General features: G+C 39.7%; 1 protein-coding gene across 8 annotated transcripts in view; it reads right to left on the reverse strand.

The window, feature by feature from the left end:
• The window catches only part of CDK5RAP2 (CDK5 regulatory subunit associated protein 2), an 81,019-nt gene that overhangs the window by 27,864 nt on the left and 25,860 nt on the right, over positions 1 to 27,295 (reverse strand). For 7 of the 8 annotated variants that reach the window (XM_051636274.1, XM_051636275.1, XM_051636276.1 and 4 more), the window contains 11 exons: positions 22,320 to 22,417; positions 20,186 to 20,316; positions 18,479 to 18,594; positions 16,891 to 17,019; positions 11,519 to 11,614; positions 10,803 to 10,850; positions 10,096 to 10,283; positions 6,749 to 7,211; positions 4,236 to 4,500; positions 2,844 to 2,960; positions 137 to 737 (listed from right to left, as the gene is read on the reverse strand). In XM_051636274.1, the coding sequence (XP_051492234.1) occupies positions 137 to 737; positions 2,844 to 2,960; positions 4,236 to 4,500; positions 6,749 to 7,211; positions 10,096 to 10,283; positions 10,803 to 10,850; positions 11,519 to 11,614; positions 16,891 to 17,019; positions 18,479 to 18,594; positions 20,186 to 20,316; positions 22,320 to 22,417 (2,252 nt within the window). The remainder of the gene's footprint in view (positions 1 to 136; positions 738 to 2,843; positions 2,961 to 4,235; positions 4,501 to 6,748; positions 7,212 to 10,095; positions 10,284 to 10,802; positions 10,851 to 11,518; positions 11,615 to 16,890; positions 17,020 to 18,478; positions 18,595 to 20,185; positions 20,317 to 22,319; positions 22,418 to 27,295) is intronic. The other variant, XM_051636277.1, reaches the window with a different exon arrangement.

The following is a 27,295-nucleotide window of genomic DNA, read 5'->3' on the forward strand; positions in this document are numbered from 1 at the left end:
AGTGACACAAAACTGTAATGCTTTGACTAAAACAACGTGCTCCTATGAGAATAAAATGACCTTCACATCACCTCCCCAGGGCATTTGGTATTGCTGTTCGCAAAAGGGAATCTGAAACTGTCACAGCTTCACTCACCTGGATGGGGATGCTCCTCTCAGTTTCTTCTCAAGATGATGCACTTCATCAAGATGCACATTTGCCATTTGCTCTTTCTCAAGTTCTGCCTCATTTGCTGAGAGTAGCTCCTTAAGGTTTTGTGCTGTCAATATATCAGCTGCTTTTGAAGACTCTGAATCCCTATTTTCACTGTGAATCTCGGTATCCATCAGCTGATGGACACCAGAAAGTGTTTTGATTTCTTGCAAAGCTGTGTCCTGCACTTGTGTTACGTGTCCTTCCCTGGGCAAGGCTGTGTCACTCAAAACCAGATTGGAAACACCACTCAACAAAAGCTGGTCAGAGGTCTGCAAATGAAACACGAACATCTTGTACTTTTCAAGCTCAGACTTCATATTCTTAATTCTTTGTTTCAGTTCCTCGAGATCATTTGGGACTTCACAGTCATCAAGTGCATCTGTACTTGTTACATTCAATTTGAGAGAACACAGGCATTTGGAACCTGAATATAGGGTGGCTGAGTCAATGTCCTCGTGTTCCATGGAATAAAACTCTTCATTTATCTCTTTTAATGAAGGCTGGATATTCACGTTGCTAATGTTACGATGATTTTGCATTTCTGAAAAACAGGAGGCTTGTGTGTGAATATGAATATTCCTTTATCTGACATTCTGTTCTCAACAGCACTAGAATGAATTCATTTACTTCTAAAATAACGGAATAAAAATGCAGAATAATTACAAACTATACAATATTAGTTTTGGACTTTTGACCTCTTTCTGTGATTTGCCCATTAATTCAACTTGCACATCAAATATTTCAAATCCCTTATCACCTTTCAAATAAAGAATATTCCAAATACAGCCTCTTTTTTTTCCCCCTAAATGACTGAACCTTACTTTTGCTATTTGCAGTCCTCAATCAGACACGAATGGAGCCCAGAGCTCCCCTGCCACAAAGATGATAACCTCAAACATAAGGCACTGAGATTTCAAAGTAGATTCTATGATTTAAATGGTTCTTCCTGAAACTCTTAATTAAATATTCTCTTTTCTATCCACTTCAAAAATCTATACAAAACCAACTGGAGCATAAAGTCAGTGGAATTTTAACAAGAATATCTACAAATTAGTAACGTTTAAAAATGAGGCTTTAACTTCTTTGTAAAACGTGTTCTAAACAAAATGTTCAGTGTTCAAGGCTTTTCTGGCACTCATTTGTCATGCACATCACATCCCTCAGTTGACTTTGCCATTCATAAGTAATGGAATCACCCCAGATTCAGCCTGGTAAAAGCAATTTATTCCTACATATATTCTATGTTTACAGTTCTGTATATGTTGAGGACTGTACATGTAAGTATCTAAGAAAATGGTTCTTTTCTGGTTATCAGTAAATTAAATTTTCCCCTTCCATTAGGTCTGCAAAAAATCACTACGCATTAGAACCTCCCTTCTGGGAATCATTCATTGATCTTGTGGAGATCTTAACACTTTCAAATTGGTTTCCATGGAGAATTTGAATGCCCAGGTTCAAGCTCTAAGTCAGTACAAAACCTCAGGGGCAGCCAGCTGCACGAGAAGGCCCAAGTCAAGCTCAAGCCCAAGAGAATAAAACCAAATAGAACCTAAAAGCTGGGGGGGAGGAGAAAAGAAGCTGCAATATCGGGATGTCAGTATATTTGAAAGGAAGGCTAGAAGGTGTTCTCTGCAGTACACAGGCTGCTGCATGCCATTATGTATGTCATTCCAAAGGTGACAGAGTCACAGGACAGAAATGCTTCCAAGAAAATGCCTGTGGACGGATTCCAGAAGACACATTGGATACGGGAACTCAACACTTCAGTTCATCAGCTCCTCCTCCTTCTCCACCAGATGGATGTCAAAGGAGGTTGTGGGCTGAGCTGGACAAAAACCCAGATATTAAATGAACTCAAACTCTGCAGTCCTGACTTCATGCAAACATTCAGATAACAAAAACATTAAATAGATACTAGTGAAAAACCATCGCTGATTAGAATAGTGGTTATAGTTTTCAATGAAACCCTGTCCTTTTATTAAGGGAGAACTAAGAAATTCTCTGTGCATCTGAGAGTCCACACACAAAAAGGACACACCTACAGCACGACCCTGACAGGCTCCAATGATGTGACAAAGAATTGTAAAATTGGCCATATCCTCTGCACTACACACACCACATCCACCAAGTTATTCAAGCCCTCCCCAGAAAGACTGATGGATGATGCAGAAACACGTAACACACCATATTAAGCCTATTTACATTTTCATTAAATGATTCCATTAAGTTTCAACCTAGTTGAATGCCTTCAAATAACTTAGATAAGCAAAATTCTATCATTCAATTGCTTCATTCCAATAGTTCATAACTAGATACAGAAGCAATAAGTAACAAACATTTAATTCAGAGCAGAGTTCAGAAGTGAGAACATTAGCAATAGAGATCAGAGTTAGACATACAACTCATTATTTTTACTGGAAACTAGACTCATAAATCCCTGAGGCCCTTCAGAAAGTATAACCTTTAAGAGATCAGCTTGGATTCTTAGAACAATTAATCCTTACTAGGTAAGAAAACAAGATTTAAAACCCACAAATAACGGCAAGGGAGACAATTTCCTGCAGCAATTTACAATTGTGCACAATTCAGAAGAAAACAGTCTTAAAATTTCCTTTTTTCCCCATGCTAGACCATATAAATGCTGTACCTTCACAGTTTTGCTGGTTTTTGTCCATCTCATATTCATTCTTGCCCCCTGTACCTGGACCAACACCTTGCAACTCCACCTGGACCTCACTATTACCCAGTTTGAGCAAAGAGTCAACTGGGAGAATAGTGGGGGAAGGTAAAACAGAGGTCAGTAAGTGACTGAAAAAATATTAAGGGGAGGGAAACCTAAACAAAGGAAACAAATCCAAAATCCAAACCTGGTTCTCAGACAATTTGGAACAAGAAAATCTGAGGAAGAACAAGTATTGAAAATCTAATACAAACATTACTCGTCCTATGAAACAGATTAAACAGTTTCTGCACATATTTTTTAAATATCTGAACTAATTATAAGGCTAACTACTAAAAACGTGAATTGCAGAGGCTTCCTACCAACAACTGGAGGTCAACATCTTCTGCAATGTCCCCTTGCATCAAGTCTCACAATTACTAAGTGAGCAGAGTAAATAAACCAGTGTGGAAAGGAAATCACAGAGCGCAGCTGTAGCAGGCCCTGCTTCCTTTCAGGACCCTACTCAGAAGCACCTCCCTTCTCAGAACTCTGATTTTGCACCTACCCCAATTAATTGCTGTAGTCCTATCAGCTTATGTGTTTACAATAAAGTTGTTCCATGTTTGTCTCTTACCACAATAATGTTACCAACAGTTTCTGCAACCTCTGTGTTTTGACAAGGGCTCACTTGCTACTTGATTGAATCTCATTTCTTGCATCTACCCCTCCTCTGTCACTCACCTCTCCTTTACATCTCTATTCAGTTTTTAATCTAACTGCTAGGCACATTTTGGAGTTGTTTTATCACTCCAAATCTTGATATAATACCCATCGTTCTCTGCCTTAGGATTTGTTCTACTTTGCCCATCCAGGCACTTTGTCAACAACTGAGTTTAAATTAACCCAGCCACACTGGAAACAGACACAGACAACTTGATCAGTGGAATATTGGAAAAACTTATTTATGCAATATAAAGAAATACAGCATCTTTATACTCTCCTGTCTCCATTACAGACAGTTTTCATTAGACTTGGCATCCTATAAAAGAAATTTTTCATTTACCTAAACACTGACATATATGTCTGGGGGGGTTGGGGGGCGACACCCTCTGCAACTGTCATTTATTCTCTCCTCTATGCCACGTGCACACAGCACTTCCCACTCCACATAAAGCTGTTTTACATTGTAGTGGCAAAGATCAAAGGAAAAAAATAGGTGTCTTTCATGATCAATACGTATTTGCCAACCCAAAAACCCCTGTAAGAGTAAGTAGCATTGTACATATGTAAAAATTATTTTATTTTATTTTATCCAACAAGAAAAGGTGCCATTTTTTCAAGCAATGTTACAAGTCACTGTGTCTGCTCTTTATTTACCTCTCACTGATGTGCTTTCCTGCACAGGCTCTTCTTGAGGGTGATCAGGTACAGATTCATCCAACAACTCTCCATTTGTCTGTGGCTGAAATGGTTTGGTTTGTGCTTCACACCCTTTCAGACCCTCATCAGGTTCCCTGGCATGATGCTGTAGTCTGGAATCTGACTCCTGCACACAGGACTTCCAAGGCACCTTTCCCAACGGTCTGCGGGATTTTAAGGGAACAGGCAGACAAGACTTCTTGGGCTGGTGAGTGGAATCTGTCTGGAAAAGGCATGGAATAAACAGGGAGTTGGTAGCTCACCAGTAACAGAAAGTAAAGGAAGTACGAACAAACATTCCAAAAAAAAAGAAAAACTTGCCCTGGAAGATCAGTCAGCTGGCACAGTAGTTTAGGAAGTAAGATGACAAAACACTTGCAACATGAAAAACAAACATCCAAGAGGAAAAGATTCCCACCGGCTCAGTTTTCTGTAACTGCTGGCTTTGCATCCACAGGCACCCAGTGAGTGGCTTCCAGGTCCTGAAGCCAGACAGCAAACTCACCATAGACAAGCAAAGGCTTTTAATCAGTAGGTGTCCTAATTAACTCTGCATTTGTGTGTGCTTTAGGAAAAGTTTCTCACCCAAACAGACCTCTCTAATTTCCCGCTCCTCATTCATATCATGTATCTGACAGCCCAGTAATTGTTTCCCTGAAATTCTTTATTTTGTTGGGTTTTTGTTTTTTAAACTGAGAATCATCCTATTTTTTCACAAATTCCTGAAGGTATTTTCCTTTGTTCCTTGTGTCTCCACCCAACAGACCCTACTTTGTACCAGCCCACTTTCAGACCTTTGGAAAAGCAACATAACTTTGCAGCAGCCACCGAGGAAATTAATCTGCCATAGAGGAATTATTTATGAACAAGAATAGCTTCTTCACCCACACACCTATAAACTGCTTCCATAGGATTTCCATTTCCTACTGTAACAGACATTCCCTCACTGGAGTTGGGGGAAGGGTAATTTCTTAAGTCACTACATTTTAGCCTCTCACCTTTTGAAGACTCTGCATAAAATAAACATGCTCTTGTTTGAACCACAAAGCATAAAATAGTGCTACCTCCAAAAGGATAAGAACATGCTATATGTTGATCAGAGTTATGGAATTGTGTCTAATAATAATAAAGATCAATAATGGCATGTTCAGATACATTTAGTGTATTTCTCTGCTGTTCATTTTCTTCACCAGTGTCCTAAGTCCCTTAACTCCTTTCACCACCCATTGTATTCTGAAATACCTTTCCACATTCATTCCCCAGCAATTACAGTTTTGACACAATTTAAAATAATAAAAAGCAAGTTCCATTTTCCTAATTACACACTCAATTCCTTTTGTACATGCATAAAATACAAGATCATTTGGAGGCTGAAAAATAAGTCCAGGCCGGATGGTCTTCCTCTGAGTTTCACTAGACTGAACGAACAATGTCAAACAATTCCCAGCTGTCCCAGAGCTGTTGTACAGACACAAACCTCACCCAGATTACTCCAAGTCCAGTGCAGCTGGCTGCAGGAAATGGCTTATAAAAGTCATTCAGAAGTAAGAGACACACTGCAAGCAAGAAAGCTCTTAAAGCAACTGACTCAGGGACTGTATCGAGGTTGCAAGTGAACAAGCTGGAGAGATATGTGGAAAATGATGTCTCAAAACAGTCTGTGGAATCTCAGTGAATACAGGAACTTGAAAAAAAAAAAGATTCTGGTGATCAGAATTGCAGAAAGAACTGCAGGTACTCTCTGTGGAAGGCTGACAGGCCTTCACTTGCTTTCAGAGAGACTGTTCTTCATTCCTCAGTGTAAAAGCAGCAACTCAGAGACATCATTAGATTTGCTGCACAAGCCTCTTGCCTTCAGAAAAATGAATCCAACAAAACACATTCTGTGCATTTAGGTTCCAAACAAACACGAAGAACTGCCTCCACAGTTTTAGAGAGTACTACTGGTCATACTCTCTAAAAGCAAGACAAAATGATAAGACATTGCTAAAAGCCTAAAATTAAGATTCAAGTTTGTTGAAACCCACCATTAATTCCCTACCAGCACACTCCCAGACATTATGCAAGTCTCCAATTTTTGTGAACACATTTGCCATTTAGGCTTAATAAGCTATCAGTTCTGAATGCTCTGGGTCTGCACATTATGAACATCTATGCAGAGTTAGAAGGTAGTAAAGAATCAGGCCATTATGCTCCAAACTAATTATTTTTCCAGAAGCTGTACTATTTACTAGTATCTGGTCCCAGTGAGGACTGAAATTCAATTAATTAATGTTCTAAAGCACACTGAAGTACATGATAAAAAGCTCTGAACGTTAGGAACAATTATATAAAACATATTTGCCTTACATCTCTTTTTCTACTTTTAAAAATCACAGAAAAGCAAGATTTACTATTAGAAATGAAACATACTTTTCTCTTTTATACATCTATTCCCTAAGTACCAAAGAGACAATCTTAAATAAACTTACTTCATCTGTTCTCCTTGTAAAAAAAAGTCTTTCATGCTGTTCACCCTTATTCACATTTTCTTGCTGATGTTCTCTTTCTGCATTTAATGTTGAATATCTGTTTCTTCCTTCTGAGGCTCCCTCTTTGCCTTCATGTTTGAATCTCATGACATTACCCTCTAAAGTTATTGTTTGTGTAGCTGCATCTTTCAAATCCACATTCAACAACTCAATATCCTTATTAATCTGTGGCATTCCAGCTGGATAAAGCTTCTCTTTCCCAACAGAAGTTGATTTCAGTTCTACTTGCTGCTTTAAGAATTTATTGACCTGCTTGAAATGTTTGAGTTCAGCTCTTAGTTGAATGATCATTTGCCTAAGATCTTTTTCATCTTTTTTCTCTATATCTTCACTTGAACATTCTTCCTCAGTTGTGTTCAGGTGATCTAACAGTTCATTTACAATTTTCATTTGTTCTTCTCTGCTAAACTCAGGAAAGAGGAAAAAAAAGGCAAGAGTTTTTGTTTTTATTTAAGCAAACAAGAATACCTTCTAAGCAACTCTTTTGCAGCACCTTGATGTATGTGAAATTCCCAGGAGATTCTGTTTTTGTCACTAATTAATTACTCACTAACCAACAGGTTTTGAAACCTTTTCACAACATGAGTTATATCATAAATTATCTCATCAATGCTTTTCTTCTGTTTATGACCAAACATGCCCTTCCATCCCTCTCCCCATTCATGAACAGCTACTAAGCCTTTGATAACTAAATCAATCCCCTACATAACACAGCAATATAAAAAACCAGGAATGGATTTTCAGTTTACTCTGATTTAACTACCTTAAAACACAAAATTCTACCAAAACTACAGAACACATTGGCTGTGGAGTTTTTCTGGAAAATCTATCCCTTCATGTATTTCTAATGTTACAGTGAAGATGGAAACTGAGAAAGCAGCCAAAAGGCTGCAAACCCAGCTCACCACAGCCCACCAAACTGCCCCACAGATGGTCCATGGACAACAGTTTGGAAAGCAATGTTGAAGTGAATCTGAAGCCAAATAAGAGACATTTTAAAATATAAGCAAGCCCTCAAATCCTACAGATAATTTCATGCATCCAATAGAGAGCTCTTTGTGCCACTAAATATATAAAGCAACTGCATTTGTACAGCTAGCATGAGAAATGGTGGAAGCTAACTAAGCTTTTTATTTCCTTCTCTGGCATCTAATTTCATTAGTGAGAATTAGGTTATGCAAAGTACAGGCTCATCACCAGTCAATCTCATCTTTTATACTTGAACACAGAAAATATTACACACTAGAGTGATAAACATGATAGTGCTGGAAAACGCTTATTAGACTTTTAAGTAAAGTGAACAAATAAAACAATGTTATCTACTCATCTTCTAAGAGAACAGTATCTCCTCATTTACCACTAACTAGTGCTTTGGCAACTAAGACCATTTATGTGTGTTGGAGAGTTTTAAATAGTAATGTAAAAATACAGAAGTGCTTGAGTAAAGTCAAGCACAGTGCATGTTGAACACAGAAATAAAGGATTTGGTTTGTGTCATTCCCCGGGATACTTTGCTACCAGCATTGCTGAGCACAATCCATGGAAGGGCTCTCCAGAGTCCACTATGGTGAGCTGAAGGAGCAGCACTGATGGGCATAGAAAAAGGTCCTGGAATGCTGTAGATGGTCATTACAGTGTGAAGAGAACTAGGGAAAGGAAAGGAGAACGAGCTCCAGCGAAGCTCTAACTCAGTTTCCAACCAGGAGATTAAGTAGTGTGTCCTGGTTTGAGCCAGGATGAAGCCAATTTTCCTTTTACTGATTTTTTTTCCTTCAGTGGGCTTTCTTTTAACTAGTAGAAGAGTGTTCCAACTAAGACTGAAAGGGTGGAATGTTCTTCTAGCTGCTGGGTCTTCAAGCAGTAGGTCTGTTTAAAGGTCTTCACACCTTTACTCTTCCAGCTCAGACACTACAGGGAGATCTATGAGCTCCCCATAGGAGGCTGAGTTAGACAGACAGCAAAATTGGCCAGAGATATTCCATCCCATATATCTACATAAGCTCAGAGGAAGGTCAGAGATCACAGAAGACAACTTCCTTCCTGCTTCTTCTTCCCTTCTCTTCCATCCATGGCCAGTGTCTGGGGAGGACTCTGTCCATTCATCACCACCAACCCCCAGGCTGTGCATCTCCTGACCCTTATCACTCTGCTCTCCCTCCAACAGCAGCTCTGGAACTTTTTGGGACTGTTTGCAGCTCAGGAGAGTACTGTGGGAGTTGCTGGGGGTGGGAGGAGGCAATAGGGGTTTTGTACATTTCCTGAACACATTTGTATATAATTGTATATATTTTCTCATATCACTAGTGTTTAATTAAAGCTGTGGAGTTTAATTTTCAATCCAGCCAAGTCTCTCTCTTTTTCTCTCTCTCCTTCCCTACCTGGGTGGGAGGGGATCAAGAGCATTATTGTCAAACCTGAGTCAAATGGTGACAGAGTGGAAGGATGAAATTGGGGGAAATAAAACTAATTGGGGTGTGGTTTTTGCACACACACTTTTCTTGCTTGGTACTGTCCAGTTTCTGTGGAAATGAGCATTCCAGCTGGGAACTGATCATACCATAGGGTAACACACACTAGAAGAACACTGGTTACACCAGGGCTTACACAGATTTATTTCCACAAGACTTCTCTCCTGCACGAGAAGTGACCTAAGTACTTAAAACACAGATCTTCTCAGCACAGTCCTACAAACTAATTAGTCAACTGCAGGACATGGGCCCAGACATGCTCAGCTGCTGAGAGAGAGCAAACCTCTGTCCTAACAGTCCAGATGAAAATTGCAAAAGCCACCAAGTGTCCAGTGATTTCCATTCAAAATTAACCCTGTAAAGGAGTCATTTGAACTCCATTTCCTCCACCCTCACTTCCTTACACTTATAATTTTTCCACCAGTCCAGTGACACCCCCTGCACCACCTCATCATTTCACTGGCCTGTGCTCTCAGATACTTTATTTAAAAAAAAAAGTACCATCCATTATCACCTGAGCCCTTTAACACTGCTAGACCCCATCCTGCAAACAATCAGTCCCTTCAGTAAAGCTCCATGTATCAGTAAGTTTGGAGGTTTTGTTTTTTTCTTGTAATGGGTTTTTCATAAGGATTTCTACTGATAACATGTTTCCTAATTACCTAATTGCATGATAGACTAAAATGGCTCTGAAGGCACCTTGTCAGTCTCTCAGGTAAATTAGACAGTGCCATTATCTAAATTCACTTTAGCAAAATGACTTTATTCTCTTCTCAAATAGAAATACTGTCACAAGCAGTGCACATCCCTCACACTTACCTAGATGCCAGTACAGATGTTCTGTTTTCTCTCAAAAGAGATTTGAGCAACTTCTCTTCTGTTTCATGCTCACACCCTCCTGTTCTGCCCAATTGTTTGTCATTTGTATCTTGTTCAAACTGAGGCTTCTTTGGGCTCCAATGATGCCTGTCTTTGCAGAAACCCTCTGGACAGCCTGATGGAGTTATCTGTTAAAAAATTGCAAACATGTTCTTATTACACAGGAATGCAATGTTCTACTACATTCAGGGCTGTAATCTCTTTGTAATTGGGTTCTGTAATTCCTGATGCTCTTGATCTACATTAAGAAGCAGCCACAGACATTTCACTTACTATATATTAATAGAAAAACTAATTAACATCTATTTCATATGATTAATTCATAGTGATCAGTTGTTTAGTAGTAAGTAGATTTCCCTGAAGGTTTTTATCTGTGAAGAGGCATGAGACCTCTGGAATGTTGCCTGTGGATTGCAGCTGATTTTTTATTAGTTCACCTTTGAATTATCTGTCTTTACAGTGGCAGATTCTGTCCTGGAGGCTCCAGATGTAAGCCCTGATGGGCAGGACAGGATGCAATTTGAAAGTCTTTACCAACTGCCAGCCTTTTTTGTGTGTCCTCTTTGGCATCAATTACATGAGAATTTACATCAGGGAGAGATTAAGATGTTTAAAAGTTAGGAGAACCTTTACAAGACATCACTTACCTGCTTACCCAGCTCAGAAGGGAAATCCAAAGACACCTGAAGGCACACCTAGCAAACAGAAAAGACAGAAATTACAAATTTCAAAGAACACAACATTATTCTTCCACATTACTGATTAAAATGCCCTATTCTGTGTTATATTCTAGCATGTTATAATTTTTAAACCAGAAAGTTCAACTTTAGTTGAACTCTGTGATCCTCTTGCAACCTGAATTATGTTATGATCCCACAGGGCTTTTGAATAATACAATAAGAGGATGTCAGACTCATGTACATATGACAACACAGTCAACAAGATACCAAGACACCAAATATTTCAATGCCCAAGAAGGATCTAGAGTATTTTTTCCTCAATCATAGCAGCAAGAGAATCTCCTACAGTTTGTACTCCAGGCCTGACTGCAATGGAGGCTGAAGATCAGATTGTAATCACAATTTGAAGGGACTTTGTCATCTCCATTTAGGAAGACAATGAGCACTCAAACAAGAGAAAACCAGAAGGAAAGTTATCCTGACTGAAAATCCCTGGCAGCAGAAAAATACAGGAACAAGCTTTCAGAAACTCTTTAGGATAGCAATTAGCTGAAAGCAAAATCAGATAGCAAGAAAATATGCTTTGTTGGCAAAACACTTTGTGTCCTAAGAAAACAAGAATTTTTAAAGGCATGCAGAAAGGGGGGAGACTGAGACAGAAGGTACCCAGAGTGGAGTCCTACCTGACTGACCCTCTCAGGAAACTGACTCTTCTGCATCTTCCTGTCACTGTCACCACCTTCAGTCTGCATCACAGGCTCCTCTGTTATTGCAAGACACTACACAAAGTATGGAATGATGTGAAAATGTAGCACAAAAAAAAAAATAATACTGTGATATGAAACATGCATAAATAAGTCAGTGGCATGTCTTAAAAGAAAAACAAAAAAAGCCTGTAGTACAAAGTAACAAACATTGAATTAGATTTCTTCAACAAGATCAAAGGAAATTAATATAAAAAACAGGAATTACTCATCTTAAATGCAGTGAAACTTTATCTTATACATTCTTTCATTTTTATTTAACCCTTTCTCCTTGGAAGTTCCAAAAACAGAAAAATCATTTTGCCTGTTCTGCACAGGACCTCTCAGAAGGGCCATGAAGGTGCTCAGAGAGCTGGAGCAGCTCTGCTCTGGGAACAGGCTGGGAGAGTTGGAGTGTTCAGCCTGGAGAAGAGAAGGCTCCAGGGAGACCTTAGAGCACCTTCCAGTGCCTGAAGGGGCTCCAGAAAAGCTGGGGAGGGACTTTTCACCAGAGAGGGCAGTGATAGGACATGGGGTAATGGTTTTAAACTGAAAGAGGGGAGATTTAGGTTAGACATCAGGAAGAAATTCTTCACCATGAGGGTAGTAAGGCACTAGAACAGGTTGCCCAGGGAGGCTGTTGATGACCCCTCCCTGAAGGTGTTCAAGGGCAGGTTGGATGAGGCTTGTGCAGCCTGGTCTGGTGGGAGGTGTCCCACCTGCTCATAGCAGGGAGGTTGGATTCTGATGCACCTACACTCATCTCATGGAGAACATTTTCATCTCCCTTACAACTCACCCCCTCTACTCAGTTTCCCGGGATGCAGAGGAGAGAATTTAACCTTGCCTGTGTTGGTTTGATATGGATACTGGGGAGAGTCCAGCACAGGGCACCGAGATGGTGAAGGGGCTGGAGCCTCTGCCTGTGCGGAAAGGCTGGGAGAGCTGGGGCTGCTCAGCTGAGAGAGAAGGAGCCTGAGGAGGGATCTCATTAGTGCCTATAAATATCTCCAGGGGGTGTCAGGAGGATGGGGCCAGACTCTTCTAGCGGTGTCCAGTGACAGGACAAGGGGCAACAGTCACAAACTGGTACACAGAAGGTTTAACTTAAGAAAATCCTTCTTCACTTTGAGGGTAACATCCCTGGGACAGGCTGCCCAGGGAGGTTGTGGAGTCTCCATCCCTGGAGTCATTCCAAACCTGCCTGGATATGTTCCTGTGGGATCTGCTCTAGGGGATCCTGCTCTAGCAGGAGTTGGACTAGATGATCTCCAGAGGTCCCTTCCAATTCCAACCATTCTGTGATTCTGAGATAAGAAAACCTCGTATTGTCAAAGAATTCTGACATTCAGTAGCCACATTCTGGCACAGCCTGCCAGGCAACAAAAGGACAATCTTCCATCCCACTTTGGGACCCACCACGAGTGACCTGCAGTTACCATGTTCCACCACTCCCCTGTGATAAGACCAGATCAGACATTTATATCATCTTGGTTTATAGCAACATTTCCCAATCTAATCGAGATAGTTATTTAAGATCTTTGCTGCTAGAATCTCATTATATAGTTGAAACATGGGACAGTGATTGTAAATACGAATGATTCTCTGCCTAATATGCTGAAACCACAGGGAGGACACAGCACAGGGGATTCAAACTTGCATTAGATACAAATGTTAATCTTAAAGCACTTGTGACAATAATATACCACTGCTGTGTAGAACAGTCAGATTTTGGTGTAGCTTGGGCTAAAGAAAAATTACTTTCAGTCAAGAAAAGCAGAATCTTGAGCATAACTAAATGAGATTATAGGTACAGAGACTCAGATGACAGACTGGAAGAATCTGGTGTCTAGGGGTCATGGATGTGATATTTATAGCTTGGATGGATACACAATTCAGCGCTGAGACTTAAGACATGAAAAGAGGAACCTCCTTCCCCAGCATCACATGCTGGCAAGTTGGCTCACAGCTTGTCAGTCCAATCCCAGGCAGACAGGATTCTGCAGGGAGCATTATTTTTGCTTCCTAAGAATGCTGGGAATTGAGTGCATGTGGGGGGTTTGATTTTTCAGTCGAGTATTCATAGAATGTATGCATGCATATATATGAAATAAATGAGGAAAGCCTTTTGATCTTCCAATCCCCAGCAATATAAGCAACTCTAATGGTTTTAAACATGAATTTTAAAAGGCAGAAACCAAATGTTGCAGCATATTAATATATTTGTCTTTTACTATTAGAAGTTTCTAATAGTCAAGTTCTGAAACTTCAATATTTGAAACTACTGAAAAATAACTTTCGAGTCACATTAGAATTATTTTGGATTTTTCACTCAAACTTGGTTTTCTATGACAACACAAAGCAAAGACAATCTGAAAACCAGAGAAAGACACAGGTAGGATTATGGAGTGTAGCAAGGACATGCATTATAAAAAGGTAGCTTTTTGTGGGGAGGGACTTTTTACAAGGGGATGGAGTGATGAGATGAGGGGGAGTGGATCAAATCTGAAAGAGGGGAGATTTAGGTGAGACATTAGGAGGAAATTTTCCCTGTGAGGGTGGTGAGACCCTGGCCCAGGTTGCCCAGAGAAGCTGTGGCTGCCCCATCCCTGGAAGTGTTGAAGGGCAGGTTGGATGGGGCTTGGAGCAACCTGGGCTGGTGGGAGGCATCCCTGCCCATGCAGGGGGTTGGAACCAGATGATCTTTAAGGTCCTTTCCAACCCAAACTATCCTGTGATTCTTTTGTAATCATGAAATGCCAAAAGCCCAACAATGTTACCCATTATAAAACAAAATGTTAGGATTTAATCTTCCATGGGTATCTTCAGGTCAAACCCTGCTTTTCTGTATTAAAATTGAACTCATTTGCATATATAACTTATTTACCCAGTGCAAGTACCTTTTGTGACTTAACACTGTTTAGTGTTTGCTTTTCCCAGGTCAGTATCTGGGGTAGTAAGAGATGTTTCTTGGAATGAAACTATTAGTTAAGACCACCAGGCTCTGGCCCACCCTTACAACAAAACACTGCAGTCTGAGGCTGATTCTACAGTCTCTGACAGGCTGAAAAGAAACTTTCTGTGCTTCAGGGAATACAGCCTAATGTTCAACAAAATATTAAAAGAAAATAAGTGTCTTAAGGCCAGAAAGAAAAAAAAAAGTCTACCAAGAGTAAGCTGCCTGTTTTAAGTATTTCCTTGGAGACTGAAAACCTTGAGAATGTTTTTCCTAAATGAACCACTGATATGCTTGGTTTGCAAAGATCCCTGGAGCCCTGAAGGCTGAAATCACTGAGGCTGCTTCTCTCAGAGGAAGCAGATGTTCAGAGGACAGCACAAAAACAACCTTTTTCTCTCCTCCTTCTCCCTCTCTTCCAAACATGAAGCCAAGGATTAGAGGACTAGAGGCTGTCAGACCTCTGGGAGATGCCCTGCAGAGGCACCAACATGCAGATTGATCTGATTCATGCTCTGGCTTTGTGAAGGAAATAAAAAGAGATGGGTTCATTTTAAGAACCTTTGAAGGATACATCTCCCTGAGGCTGTCTAAACCCCTCTTAGAGCACATATGTTAGTGTCACCTCAACACTCCCTACCCACAAATTGTAGCCCAAAATACACACCAAAAAACAGAGCTTAGAGGTTTTTTGACAATAGTTATTAATATGCAAAACACAGTGTTGTCACAATCTATAACCCAAAATCAGGGAGGCACTTATTGGCCAGACTGATGAAATGGTGCCTTTTAAACTAAAAACTTTTAATTACAGATCCTTTAAAATTTGAGCTCCATAATACTATTTTGATTCTGGCACATTCCTATTTCCTTTATCAGAATTTTGAGTTTATTTCTATTTTACAAGCTTCACTCTTTGTCATTCTACATCTAATCCCACGCAGACAGCTCCCTAAGTCAGGAGCCCTCTATGTTCTTTTCATGCTGGGACAAAAACAGCAGTGCACAGTATCTTGTCATGATAATCTTAGCACAGGGCACGAATTCCTTCAGGATGCATCAGTGGGAGTACAGCACCCTCTGCAGGGTGAGGAGGCAAATTGCTAAAAATGTGAATTGGAAAGTGGATGAACTCTGAAAAAGCTTGGCCACGAGCTTTCCGTGCAAACCTATTACAGTGACATGTCAATTCATTATTTTAATAAAAGCCATGGCACCCCTGATAGTCTATCTAGGATTTCAAAAATATTTCAATGAAAGGCAACAGGATTACACCCTAAAACTGAAAAAGCAAGAAGATTTTGTCATTTCTGTAGATTGTTCCCATAGGGTGAAAGAAGTGACCCTTTTTCCAGAAAAATCATCAACACCACGGTCCCAGTTCTAAAATTAGGCAATCCCTACACAGATCTGACTCAAACTGTTCCTAATATTTTGTTCTTTTTGAGTTTAATCCAGATTTAGAAATTCAACACAGAAAACACTAGCACCATGATTATTCCTTTTGTATTTTTACCTTCCTGTTCAATATGTGGTGCACAAGAACAATGTAACTGAAAGTAAAAATCACAACAGAATGTAAAGTACTACCAGCCACATTCCAATTAATACTTTATAACAAGCTAGAAGGTTCACTATAATCTACCAGAGCCTCCTGAACATGCTTCATGATTCACACATACTTGGGAATCAGCACCCAAAATGCTTCTCATCCAAGCATTATGGCAAGACCTTCCCCACAGCTAAAAACAGTCCTGGCTTTAGGCAAAAGAATGAGAAGTCCAGCAATAATTACTTTCTTGCACCTCTCAGCAATCTATCACAATGCTGGCCACTTCTTCATATACTGCTATAGTCTACATAAAGGAGCAACCCTGTATCTGAGTGACCCAAAATGCTGCTTTTTCTTTTTTGGCCATGGTGAACCCCAGTTGTTCTGTAGATGCAGAAGAGACATGAACTAAGCTCTTACAGAATTAGACACAGCATGAGAATGACTCTTGAACAGCAGATAGCAGACATTCAGCAATAGCTAAAATGTAATATCAGATATTGCTTCTTTGTAAAATTAACTATTTCCTCTCTTTTCAATTGGCAAAGCATGCATATCACAGACCCAGTTAATATTTCAATGTGTACGTTGTTGTTACCTTAAAATCAACTTGACGTCACTGAATTGAGCTGATTCACTGATGTGCTAACATTCAAAGTTGTTTACATCAGTAATTGAAGAAGTTATTATAAGGAATTAGCAACCTAAGCCCCAAGAGTTTTACAGCCATTCTGTACTGATGTGATTCCCCAAGGCCTGTCAGATGTGAGAGTCAGACTCTCTACTTGAACACAGAAAACCTACCTCACTCTGGTTTATTATTTTTAGTGCCTCCCTCTCTTGAGAATCTGTTGTACAAAGTCCAAGGTGTTTCTTCTTAAGTTCTTGATTGACTGACTGCAGATCTTTAACCATCAAGAGAAGATCAGTGACCTAAATAGCCAAAGGAAGAACAAGCAAGCTGTTAACATCCATACCAGTAGGTAAACAAATGATGATACAAATCTCCAGCAAAATCTAAACTGCAGAGTCGGAAACCTGGGCTTCTGTATCTGCTCATGAGGCAATCTCCCTCTGTATGAAAACGTGATGATGTATTAGTGAGTCAGTGTTCAAGAAATCTTAACTTGTAAGACTGCCATTTCCAAGGACATTATGAAGTTGAGGTACCAAGTTTCACAACTCAGTAACAAGAAGAATCCAGAGTGCACCTCACAGCAACAGGCTGATTGAAGAGGAAATAGTTTAGTGCAAGGGAAACAGCAGCATTCAGAAACAACCTGCTCTTCCATTTCAAACACCCTTTATAAGCCACAATCATTCTGAGTAGTTGCACAGATACAAAATCTGAATGGACAATCATGTTCAAAACTCTGGGACCTGACTGTTCCAGACTCCTGTAGGACACCAAGAAGGCAATGTTTGCAGAAGAAAATAATTCTCTTTTTTTTTTTTAGACCAATCAATATATTTGGAAAAACAGCCCAACTTTCAGGTCTACAAACCCTTTTTCAAGTAAGAAATGGTCTATAAATGTATTTTGCTGATGAGTGACCCTGAATCTATTGAACATGTTAAGAGGTAGAAGTGGTACAAACCCAGAATGGGATTGGGACACAATCTGCGCCTCTCCTGATCGACACCCGTTCAGTGTAAGGCAAACCTCTCACCTTCAGATTACCCACCCCTAGATTTTGAACACTTGCCTACTGGTCATAAGAAATCACTTGTGTTCACTCCCAAATTCCCATATTCAAAATAAATCCTTATAATAGATTAGAGCCTGGACCAGAGCTCACTGCAAAGGATACGGAGTCAGAAGAACAAGTTCCTGAGCTCCGATACTGATTTATTGTCTGACAATCATCTGTACATGTAATCTGTGTGAATTTCAGTTCTCCTTACATAGAACGGAGATAACATTAACCTACCTCAGGTTTATTTTATAACATGTCATATTTATCAAAAGACTTGCAAAGCCTGGGATGCAATGTGCTATACAGACATATAAATTACAGACCCCACAGCCATCTTCATGATTAACAAATGTGCATGAAATACACGTTGTGGAATACTTGCTACAAAACTTTTTCTTCATGGTGGGTATAATTCATGATGACTAAATTATGGCATTGAGTCTGAAACTTGAATCTAACTATCATAAAACCTTTGCAGCAAGCCACCTATCCTTCAGCTAGCTCCAAAGCTCATGTGGTGTAAAACAAAGACGAAATAGTTCCTAAAAGACGGATCACAAACCACAGAGATGAGACCTTCAAATCCCTTCAGCACTACCCAACTGTACCTAAATAAACCTTTTTGTGAGATGCACGAACTATAAATGAAGCAGAATTAAGCCACGAGAAACAGCAAATGACAAAAACATCAATACCTTTTTCTTCAGTTCTTCAAGAGACAGATGGTCTATCTGTAGGCCTGAATGATCCTGCTCTCCTAAACAGATACTCATATAAGATGTTTGATCTCCACAGAAAGAGAGTGTTTCATCTGTCAAAATAACCAGGGACAGGAATTACTTCAGAAACTCTGTTTGCAGGAAAACACAGCATAAAATACAAAGGCAGGACTTTTCAAATAGAACCTACTAGTAGGTCTGTGGGAGGCCAGTTAAACTGTTTCATCCCCCAAAATAAGAGTTCTGCTTCATTCAACCAATTTTGTCCTTGTATTTCTTTGTGCTCCTGACACACAGACACTGTATTTTCTGTGGCTTTATTTTCTGTGCTTATCAGCATGAGTTGTGAACCTAATTCTGAATTATAATTTGTGTATTTAACATTGCAATTAGAAATATTTTTTAGGAAGGATAAGTAAAGGATGAATAGTTATTCTGTTTTAACTATATTTTTATTAACATGAACTGAAGGTGTCAAGGCAAAAAGCTTGGTTAGACAAAGTTACTGAATTTATTATGCTTTTGGGTCAAAAGATTGAATTAATTGAATTGAACATAGCTACTTATTTACTTCCCCTCCAACTGCAGGAATGGTTGGTTATATTTCAATAAACACCTGTTCATTTACAATATAGATGGCAGTTAATTCTATGCACGTATCTCATTAGATAGAGAGAAAGCATATCTAAATTAGGACAAAGAAGAGACATCCAAATCCTACTCCTGGCTCTGACACTGATCCCTTGACTGCTGCAAGGACCCAGAACTTCACAGATGATTACTAATTTCCACAGTCTTCATTCCTAACATCCTCTTCCTCAATACAACTGCTCTTGAGAACCAGGAGTACTCACAAGACCCCTTAAGTCTACCCTGGCTGTTCATCTCTGTGCTCCCGAGATTGGAAACTGAAATGGCAGGATCTTCCCTTCTCACTGAGCAGAGCTGTCAAGGGACTGAGGCTAAAATTGAAAACCTAAGTTGAAAGTGGTAAGGGAACAGGCTTTATTGTTATTTATATATCCCTTATGGGATAAAACATACATCTGTACATATGCAGTAAACTATATTTAACAACACTCATATTATTCTTTTCTATATCTAAGTATATACTAAAAAACCACCAGAGTAGTACAATAAAAAAAAGCTAAAAGATAAGTTGTATTTAAAAGCCCTGCTGCTTCTGAATTACAAAATAACAAAACCTCTGGCTGAGTTTTCTTTCTCTGGAAATATTTATTCTGATAGGAGGAGTCAAGCCATCTCCTGAGACACCAGCTCATTACCAATATGTTGTGAAACAATCACATTCCATGGCCAGAAAGTGATCCCATGGCCACAGATCTATTCAAAGATGGGATTCTCTGACTTCTGCAGAAAATGCTAAATCCTACAGGTACAAAGTTGAATCCAGCAGGAAATTATCACTGCAGCAGAATTGCAATAGAATTAGGAACATTAGCTGCACGGGAAGAGAAAACCTGTCCCTCAGTAGATGCCCTGATTGCTCAGAGATGTTCTATTACAATAATTCTCAGGATAGACACTTGAAAAGAAGTCTTCTCACACCTTCTTCTACTCTCAAACATTTCCTCACCATCACAGCAAACACACTGGAATAAAACCAGTTTTCTTTTGTGCAAGAAGGTCGAGGAAAGGGATGAGCTGCACACGTATACAAACCTTGTTGGTTTTTAATGTCCTTAATCTGACCTTCTAAGACCTTCTGCAGCTTCCGGTTGGCTAAAACATCTTCTTCTAGTTGTTTTCGCAACATGAAAATGCTGTTTAGTTCTGTTTGCAAACTGTTTATGCTGTTAAAAAACAGGAGAAAAAAATATTGAATCATAGAATCATGGAATGGTTTGGGTTGGAAGGGACCTTATAGATCATTTAGCTCTAACCTCTTGCATGGGCAGGGACACCTCCCATGGTTGCTCCAAGCCCCATCCAACTTGCCCTTCAACACTTTCAGGGATGGGGCAGCCACAGCTTCCCTGGGCAGCCTGGGCCAGGGTCTCACCACCCTCACACTAAAGAATTTCTTCCTAATGTCTCATCTAAATCTAAAGAGGGGACTCTTCCAGTTTTAATCCATTCCCCCTCATCACATGCCTCCCTGCCTGTGTCCCAAGTCCCTCCCCAGCTTTTCTGTAGCCCCTTCAAGCACTGGAAGGTGCTCTAAGGTCTCCCTGGAGCCTTCTCATCTCCAGGCTGAATGATTGATTTACTTGCAGATTCAAATATAAGTATTTTGTTGTGTCCCACAGCATCTTTCATACATCTGGGCTTCCACAAAGCCCCTATTTCACATTAACTGATTTTCACCACATCATTTTGATGCATAAGAATAAACACATCCCTACAGAGAACAAGAAGACTAGAGCTTCACATATATGTCCTTCTCTTGCTGTCTTGAGCTGTGCTGCTTGTAAGCCAGCTTAAACCTGACAGATATATTCTGCCAGCCAACTTTTGTGTAATTCTTTTTAAGGAAAATCAAAGTTGATAATTTCTGAAAAGTAAGCCAGAAAAATGCCACTATCACATAACACTGATGGGTCTGTGTATTCCATTATCCAGTGACCATGGAAACTTTGTTTCCTTGCTACAGAACTATATTTTATCACCTAATGTTCCAATTAAGAAAACAATTTAAAAATCGTGATTCATTGCAAATATGACCCAGACACAAGTAAATCTTCTATCTTTTCATTTATCTGAAAGTCTGTAAAAAGACCTTTTAAGGTCAAAAATGTCTCAATTATCTCAATGGAGTATAAATGCCAAAGCTTACAAACGATAATTTGTCAGTGTGGACTAATTCTGTAAGCAGCTTTCTTCCAAGGTGGCCACTGAAGCTCTTCCTTTAGTTGTCTGCACCTCTACCTGTCCCCTTGCTACATCTTCCCCACATCCTTCAGCAGCATCAACAAGACTGTTCTGATCAGTCCATACAAACCCTTAAGTACACTAAAAACTGAAATGTAAGAAAATGATATGATATAATTTAATAACAAATAACAAGGTATTCTTGAACTCACTGTATTATTTATTTTCACATTTGCTTCACTCAGGATGTCACTTTAAGATAAATGAAGCTGCTGCAGAATTTTCAATTTTCCACTGCACTAAATGGCAGAGAATTCAAGAGTCTTTTAAAAAAATTTAAATCTGTCTTACAAGACACTACACAGGAATATACAGCACATCATATTTGCACGAGAATAATAGCATATTGTAGAAACACTTTAATGAAAAGGCAGCAGGTATGAAAAGACTCTCAGTTTGTCTTCTGACAACTGTGCTGTTGTCAGTGTTTCCTGCACAAGAAACTATTGTTTTAACCAATTCTCCCTCACTCAGGAGTATCTTTGAAGAGAGAGCTCTCTTACGTGCTCAGCACAAAAATTAAGAATCAAAACAAACCAACATGTTACTAGAAGCTAAGCAGGCACGTTTACTCCTTGTCATGACTTAAAGGTTTTATAAGAAAAAGCCCCGATTTCCTGCTTAGAGAGACAAGAAATGTCTTGGTCCTGACATCCAGTAGCTTATTTTGAAAAATAATCATCCAGGTTGCTTGAAATGAGTAACGTCTAAAAGAAGATATGTCAGCAGGCAAACATGTTTGCCTAAAATCCGTGTCACTGCTGATGGCAATTACACAAATGAGGAAGCTGAGTTTCTCTGCAGGGCTTGTCTATCAGCTGCCCAAAACTCTGGTGGTTCAAGTCTTCCTTGATGAGACTGTTTTCACTTCTAACTTCTGCCCTATGAGTTTTAGATTATCCACCAAAACAGAAAAAGTACTTACCTGTCTGATTCTTTGAAGGTCTTCACTAGTGTAGAATAAATATTTTGTTCTTTTCTTAAAGCAAGGATCAGCTTTTCATATTCAGCTTCTTTATTTTCCTAAATTAAAACAAGAGCAGACTCAGCTTACAATGTAATTTTTAAGTTTGCAGGTCTACAACGATGTGTACACTTCTGCTCTGAAAGAAACATGAAAGAAGCAGAAATCCAAACCTGCAGACCAGGACTGTCCAGCTCCAAAGCTTAATATCAATCTGGGAACTCTTCATGTTAGTTAAAACCAGGTATTATTAAAGGAGGCAAATCATGTTTCACTCTTTTCCTACCATAAGCAAGTCCTGTATCTAAACAGCAGTTCATCCTTTTTATCACAGTCTGAAAAGCTTTCCCTCCTCCCTAGCATCCTTATTTCCCAAATTTACAACTCAATGACCCAGGAACAACCTGGCAGGTGGCTATTTCAGAGGAGGGGAAGGGAGAGAAGGGAAAGGAAAGAAGCCCAAGCTCCAAGCACACATTTTAGAACATTGTCCTAACAGTTCTCTCCGTATTCTGGATAAAATTGCCTTCCCTGGGGGGAGGGTTCTGCAAATCCTGTTCCATTTCCAAACAAAACGAACTGTGTTGAGCTGACAAATACAGGATGAACATGTCAGATACTCTCTCATCAAGTCAGCTTCCTGCACACTCAGCTGGTCACTACAAGCTGCTGCTTTACTTGTGCAAAGAGAAGAGACTTGTTTACCTGCAGTCTTGCTCACATGAAGTGTATTATTATTATTAGAATAAATCCAGACACTTATGCTCCATTCTCAGCAAGGATCCACTAATTTCAAGACTTTTTTTCACTCCAAAACAACAACACAGCCACTTTTTCAGCAGGAGGCAAGAAATGCAGCTATTTAAAGGAGTATTTGCTTGCATTTATGACATAAGTAAGTTTTCTCAGAAGAGAAATAACTGGGATATCTATAGCAAATTCAGCTGCATTCATGTCAGACTATGCCTCTGAGAAGAACAGTAGGCCTTGTTGCTTCTCTGTTTTCTCTTGCAGAAGAACAAAAAACTGTGCCCCAGCTAAGGGGGAATGTTATGGCTCTAGGACGACACGGTAACTCCAGAGAGCAAGAATGAAAAATAAATCCATTTTCTCCATATTACAACCTCAGGACTGGAAACTAAACTCTCAAGAGATACTAAATCATTAGTGAACAGATCATTAACAAGGAAGAAATCTACACCCAGGAGTTTTAAGCAGCTGTTATTACTCCAATTGCAATTCTTAAGGAAGGAACTGTAACAAAAATTCAGCTCAGGTAGAATGTCGTTAATTCACACTAATGATGCAAAGACTCTGCTAATTTGAAAAATTCAGTATTCTGCAAAGTAAACAGCACAAAAGCAAGGACAACTGTTGTTTACTTTTAATTATTTACATTCATACCTCCCAGCATGCTAGCAAATACATTAAATAATCTTTTGCAAGTGTAATCAAGTTTTGATCAAATTACTCCCGTTAAGGTAATTTGCATGCCAGCTCTTACTGCAGAAAGAGCAGCTTCTACCACCTGATGCTCCAGATTCTTTGGAGAAGTGACCTTGCCTCTGTACAACTCTGGTTCACCTGCCATCATTCCTAATGGCAGCTGTATTCTAGCAAATGCTTCCAGGTTGTACTGCAATTTTGACATTAAATATTGTCCTGCTCATGAAGTGCAAAACACTGAGCTTCAAATCAAGTTTGTTACCTGGATGAGCAGAGGGGGAGCACGTGGCAATGGCTTCTGCTGAGTACAGAGAAACAAAGATGAAGGTGGCTGACCCAGAGTCCATTAATAACAAAAAAATCTCACCAAAAAAAATCACCTGTGCAAAAATGTACATCTTACAGCCTGAATTAAAGAGTCTCATCCATGTCCTGGAATCTCAGCCTTTCAAGAACAGTCACTAAACACAAAATCCACAGACTGCAATTTAACTTGGGAAAAGTTTGATCACAATGGCCCTGATCAGTGACGTAGAAAGCAACAGAGAGAAATTAATCTTTGCCTTAATTTCGTCAGTTAACAGTCTGTTAAAAGTTCTAGTGAACTTTTCCATATGTCTGATACAATCCTTGCAATTATCACTGAAGACACTACAGAACTATATCCTAATTAAAAGCTCTTTCTGAAGCACTAGCAACGGATTGTCACTCTGAAGAGTTTACGGCACAGAAATTAGATCACAGTTGTCACCAATTGTTCGGGGTCTATCGCTGCTTTATTAACAAAGCAGTGTTATACTCTGAACCATGCTCCCATTTCCTAGGTTTCTTTTAGAATTCACATGTTAATTTAGTTCTACATTTGCACCAAACTCTCAGTAAGCTCATGAAATCCTCCCAATTATTTTTTGTGTGTGTGCATAATGGGAGACACGAGCCATTTCTCAATTCCAAATGTCACAGGCTACACACAGATTATTAAATTCTAAATTCAACTCGCTAGGTAGAGGTTAGCAGAATTATGAAGAAGTGTTCTTGATTTTTCACCATCTTTCATGAATAAGGATGAGAAGACACAGCATGTACATCTCTTTTTTTTTCTTTTTTACATTATTACTGTCATTTCTAAATAAAGTGTAGGAGTGAATTATTCCAATCAACTCCCCAATGGTACACAAAACATAAGGCAGCTCTGTAACTTAAATAGACCATAATGCTGTGGGAGTTAATGAAACATTAAACCTCTTGACACATGGTGTGAGGGAAAATGTGTTAGAGGAGATAGCTGCAAGACATCCAGGACCATATTGCAGGGAAAGATTTATATTCCCGTGAAAGGAGGCAATCTAATATATTAAAGTCTATATTTAAGTCTGAAATACTATTGCTAAGCAGCAGCAGTGGAAAACACAACTTATTTTCATTAAAGGTTTCTCAAATTGTAAGCAATGAAAGTAAAAGGTTTATACCTCCACAATAAATTACTTATTGGCAAAGTCACAGAAGATCCCTTGCCTGGCTGAATACTTCCTTGCTTACAACCAGCATCAGGATCATTTCAAAATCTCTGAAGGTTGAAGGATGAATGATTGAGAGGTGGCCATAACCTACACCTCATCACTGATTCACCCATCCATCCATCCACCCACCCACCAGTACCATAATTCAGTCACTTCTTCTAACACTGCAGTAGCCTTTACTAACACTGCACAGTCTACTATAAATGAAACCCTCACTAGTGAGATTAAAATGGTTCTGGGCCACTGAGTCATATATCTAAGGACAAAAATTACTATAGCAAAAGACTTTGTTGGTGACTTTTAGAAGATGTCACCTCAACCACAGAAAATGTCACAAAGCTGATGGCTCTGAGGAACCTGGAGCCCTTCTTGGTGACACGTGAGGCAAGATTAGTGGACTATACACAGGTCTCCAAATATCACCCCATCAGGCTAACTCTTTAAGATTAAATTTCTGCTAGCATGGAAATGGTGAAACACACCAACCACATGCATCCCCACCACCAGACCATGCTCAGTGTCACAGGTCAAAAGCAGCATGTTTGAAGTGTGTGAAGACAGAGCTACTGACAAAAAAAGATTGCTGTTTTCAGCTATAAGCTCATCTCATTAAATCAGAAATTGAACTACCTTCACATCAATTTCAAGAGACTAAAAGGAACAACCACAGGACACTGATCACTGTTTAATAGGACACTTGTACAAAACAAAAAGTCAACTACATCACTTCCCATGACCAGGACTCAGCCATAATGTGCAGACTGCAGCCCCTTCAGCAGCCCTGCAACATCCACACCAGCCCCAGTTCCCATGACACCCACCAACTGTGGTGCTCCAACTGCATCAGGAAGTTCCAGGCATTAACTGGAATTCCTCCAGCTGCTGCAGATCAGACATCACAACTGTATGCCCACAGTACTCCTCAGGTCCTCGACTGCATTGACTCTCTAAAAACAGAAGTAATTCTGACCAAAGTCAACTAATGTGCTGATCATACACAGCCTTGTGCCTGCATTTCCTTCGCCACCCTCAAGGGGTATATAAGCTTCCCCTCCCAACACCAAACACCACAGAAAGGCTACATTACAGCAAATCCACGAGTTGTATTTTTTTTCCACTTAGAGAAATCAATTTAGAATGAAAACTCCTATCCCTGGGGCCCTGCAATACATGCTGGGTACAAGATTCCACGTGCAACCCAACAGGACACAGAAGCACAGCTCAAGGACTGAGCAAGAGCCACTCCTCAAATTTGCTGCTTTTCTCAGTAATAAAATCAGAATCATAGAAAGAATGAGAAAGGAGTAAAATCTGTGTTAGGAATATATTTACCTAACAATTGCTCCAACAAAAAGGAAGTATAGGAGTATTGGTTGTGAAAGAAGAGCATTAAGCACAAAAACAATTCAAATTTCCAAAAGTATATTAAGTCCACTGCACTTCTAAATTCTTTGGCTGCAAAATGTATTTCATTCCAAGAATTCAGATACCAGAGTCAGCAGTTGCATGACTAACCTAATTATCAGTGCCCTTGCACAATCTCTCCCTAGCCCATGACAGTGGCTCAAGAATCCAAACTCTAATTAGAAACTGTCATTTATCTTCCCTGGCCTGGCCAAGGCACCCAGCAGAGCTTTGGATGTTGGTTGCTTTAAAATTTATCATTACATTAAAATAAAGTTAAAAGCTATGATGAAAGAGAGAAAGTTCTGCATCTCTCAATTCAGTTTCTTCAACTTTAAAGATCAGTGAGGCTGGAAGAGCCTGGTTTCTGTTCTCTCTGGTGGGGAGGATCCAGCTGTGCGTTTGTTGAGAGTTGGTGCAGCACTGCAAAGTCATCAAAGAGGCCAAGGCAGCCAATGAGGGCAGAGCTCTGGCTAATCTGTGTCCAAAAAGTTATGATTAATATGCCAAAGTGGGTTCTTATAGGAGATATCTTACACAAAGGCTGAGCTGAGAGGACAATGAGCT

Source organism: Apus apus, chromosome 19 (assembly GCF_020740795.1).
Source record: "Apus apus isolate bApuApu2 chromosome 19, bApuApu2.pri.cur, whole genome shotgun sequence".
Classification (NCBI taxonomy): Eukaryota; Metazoa; Chordata; class Aves; order Apodiformes; family Apodidae; genus Apus; species Apus apus.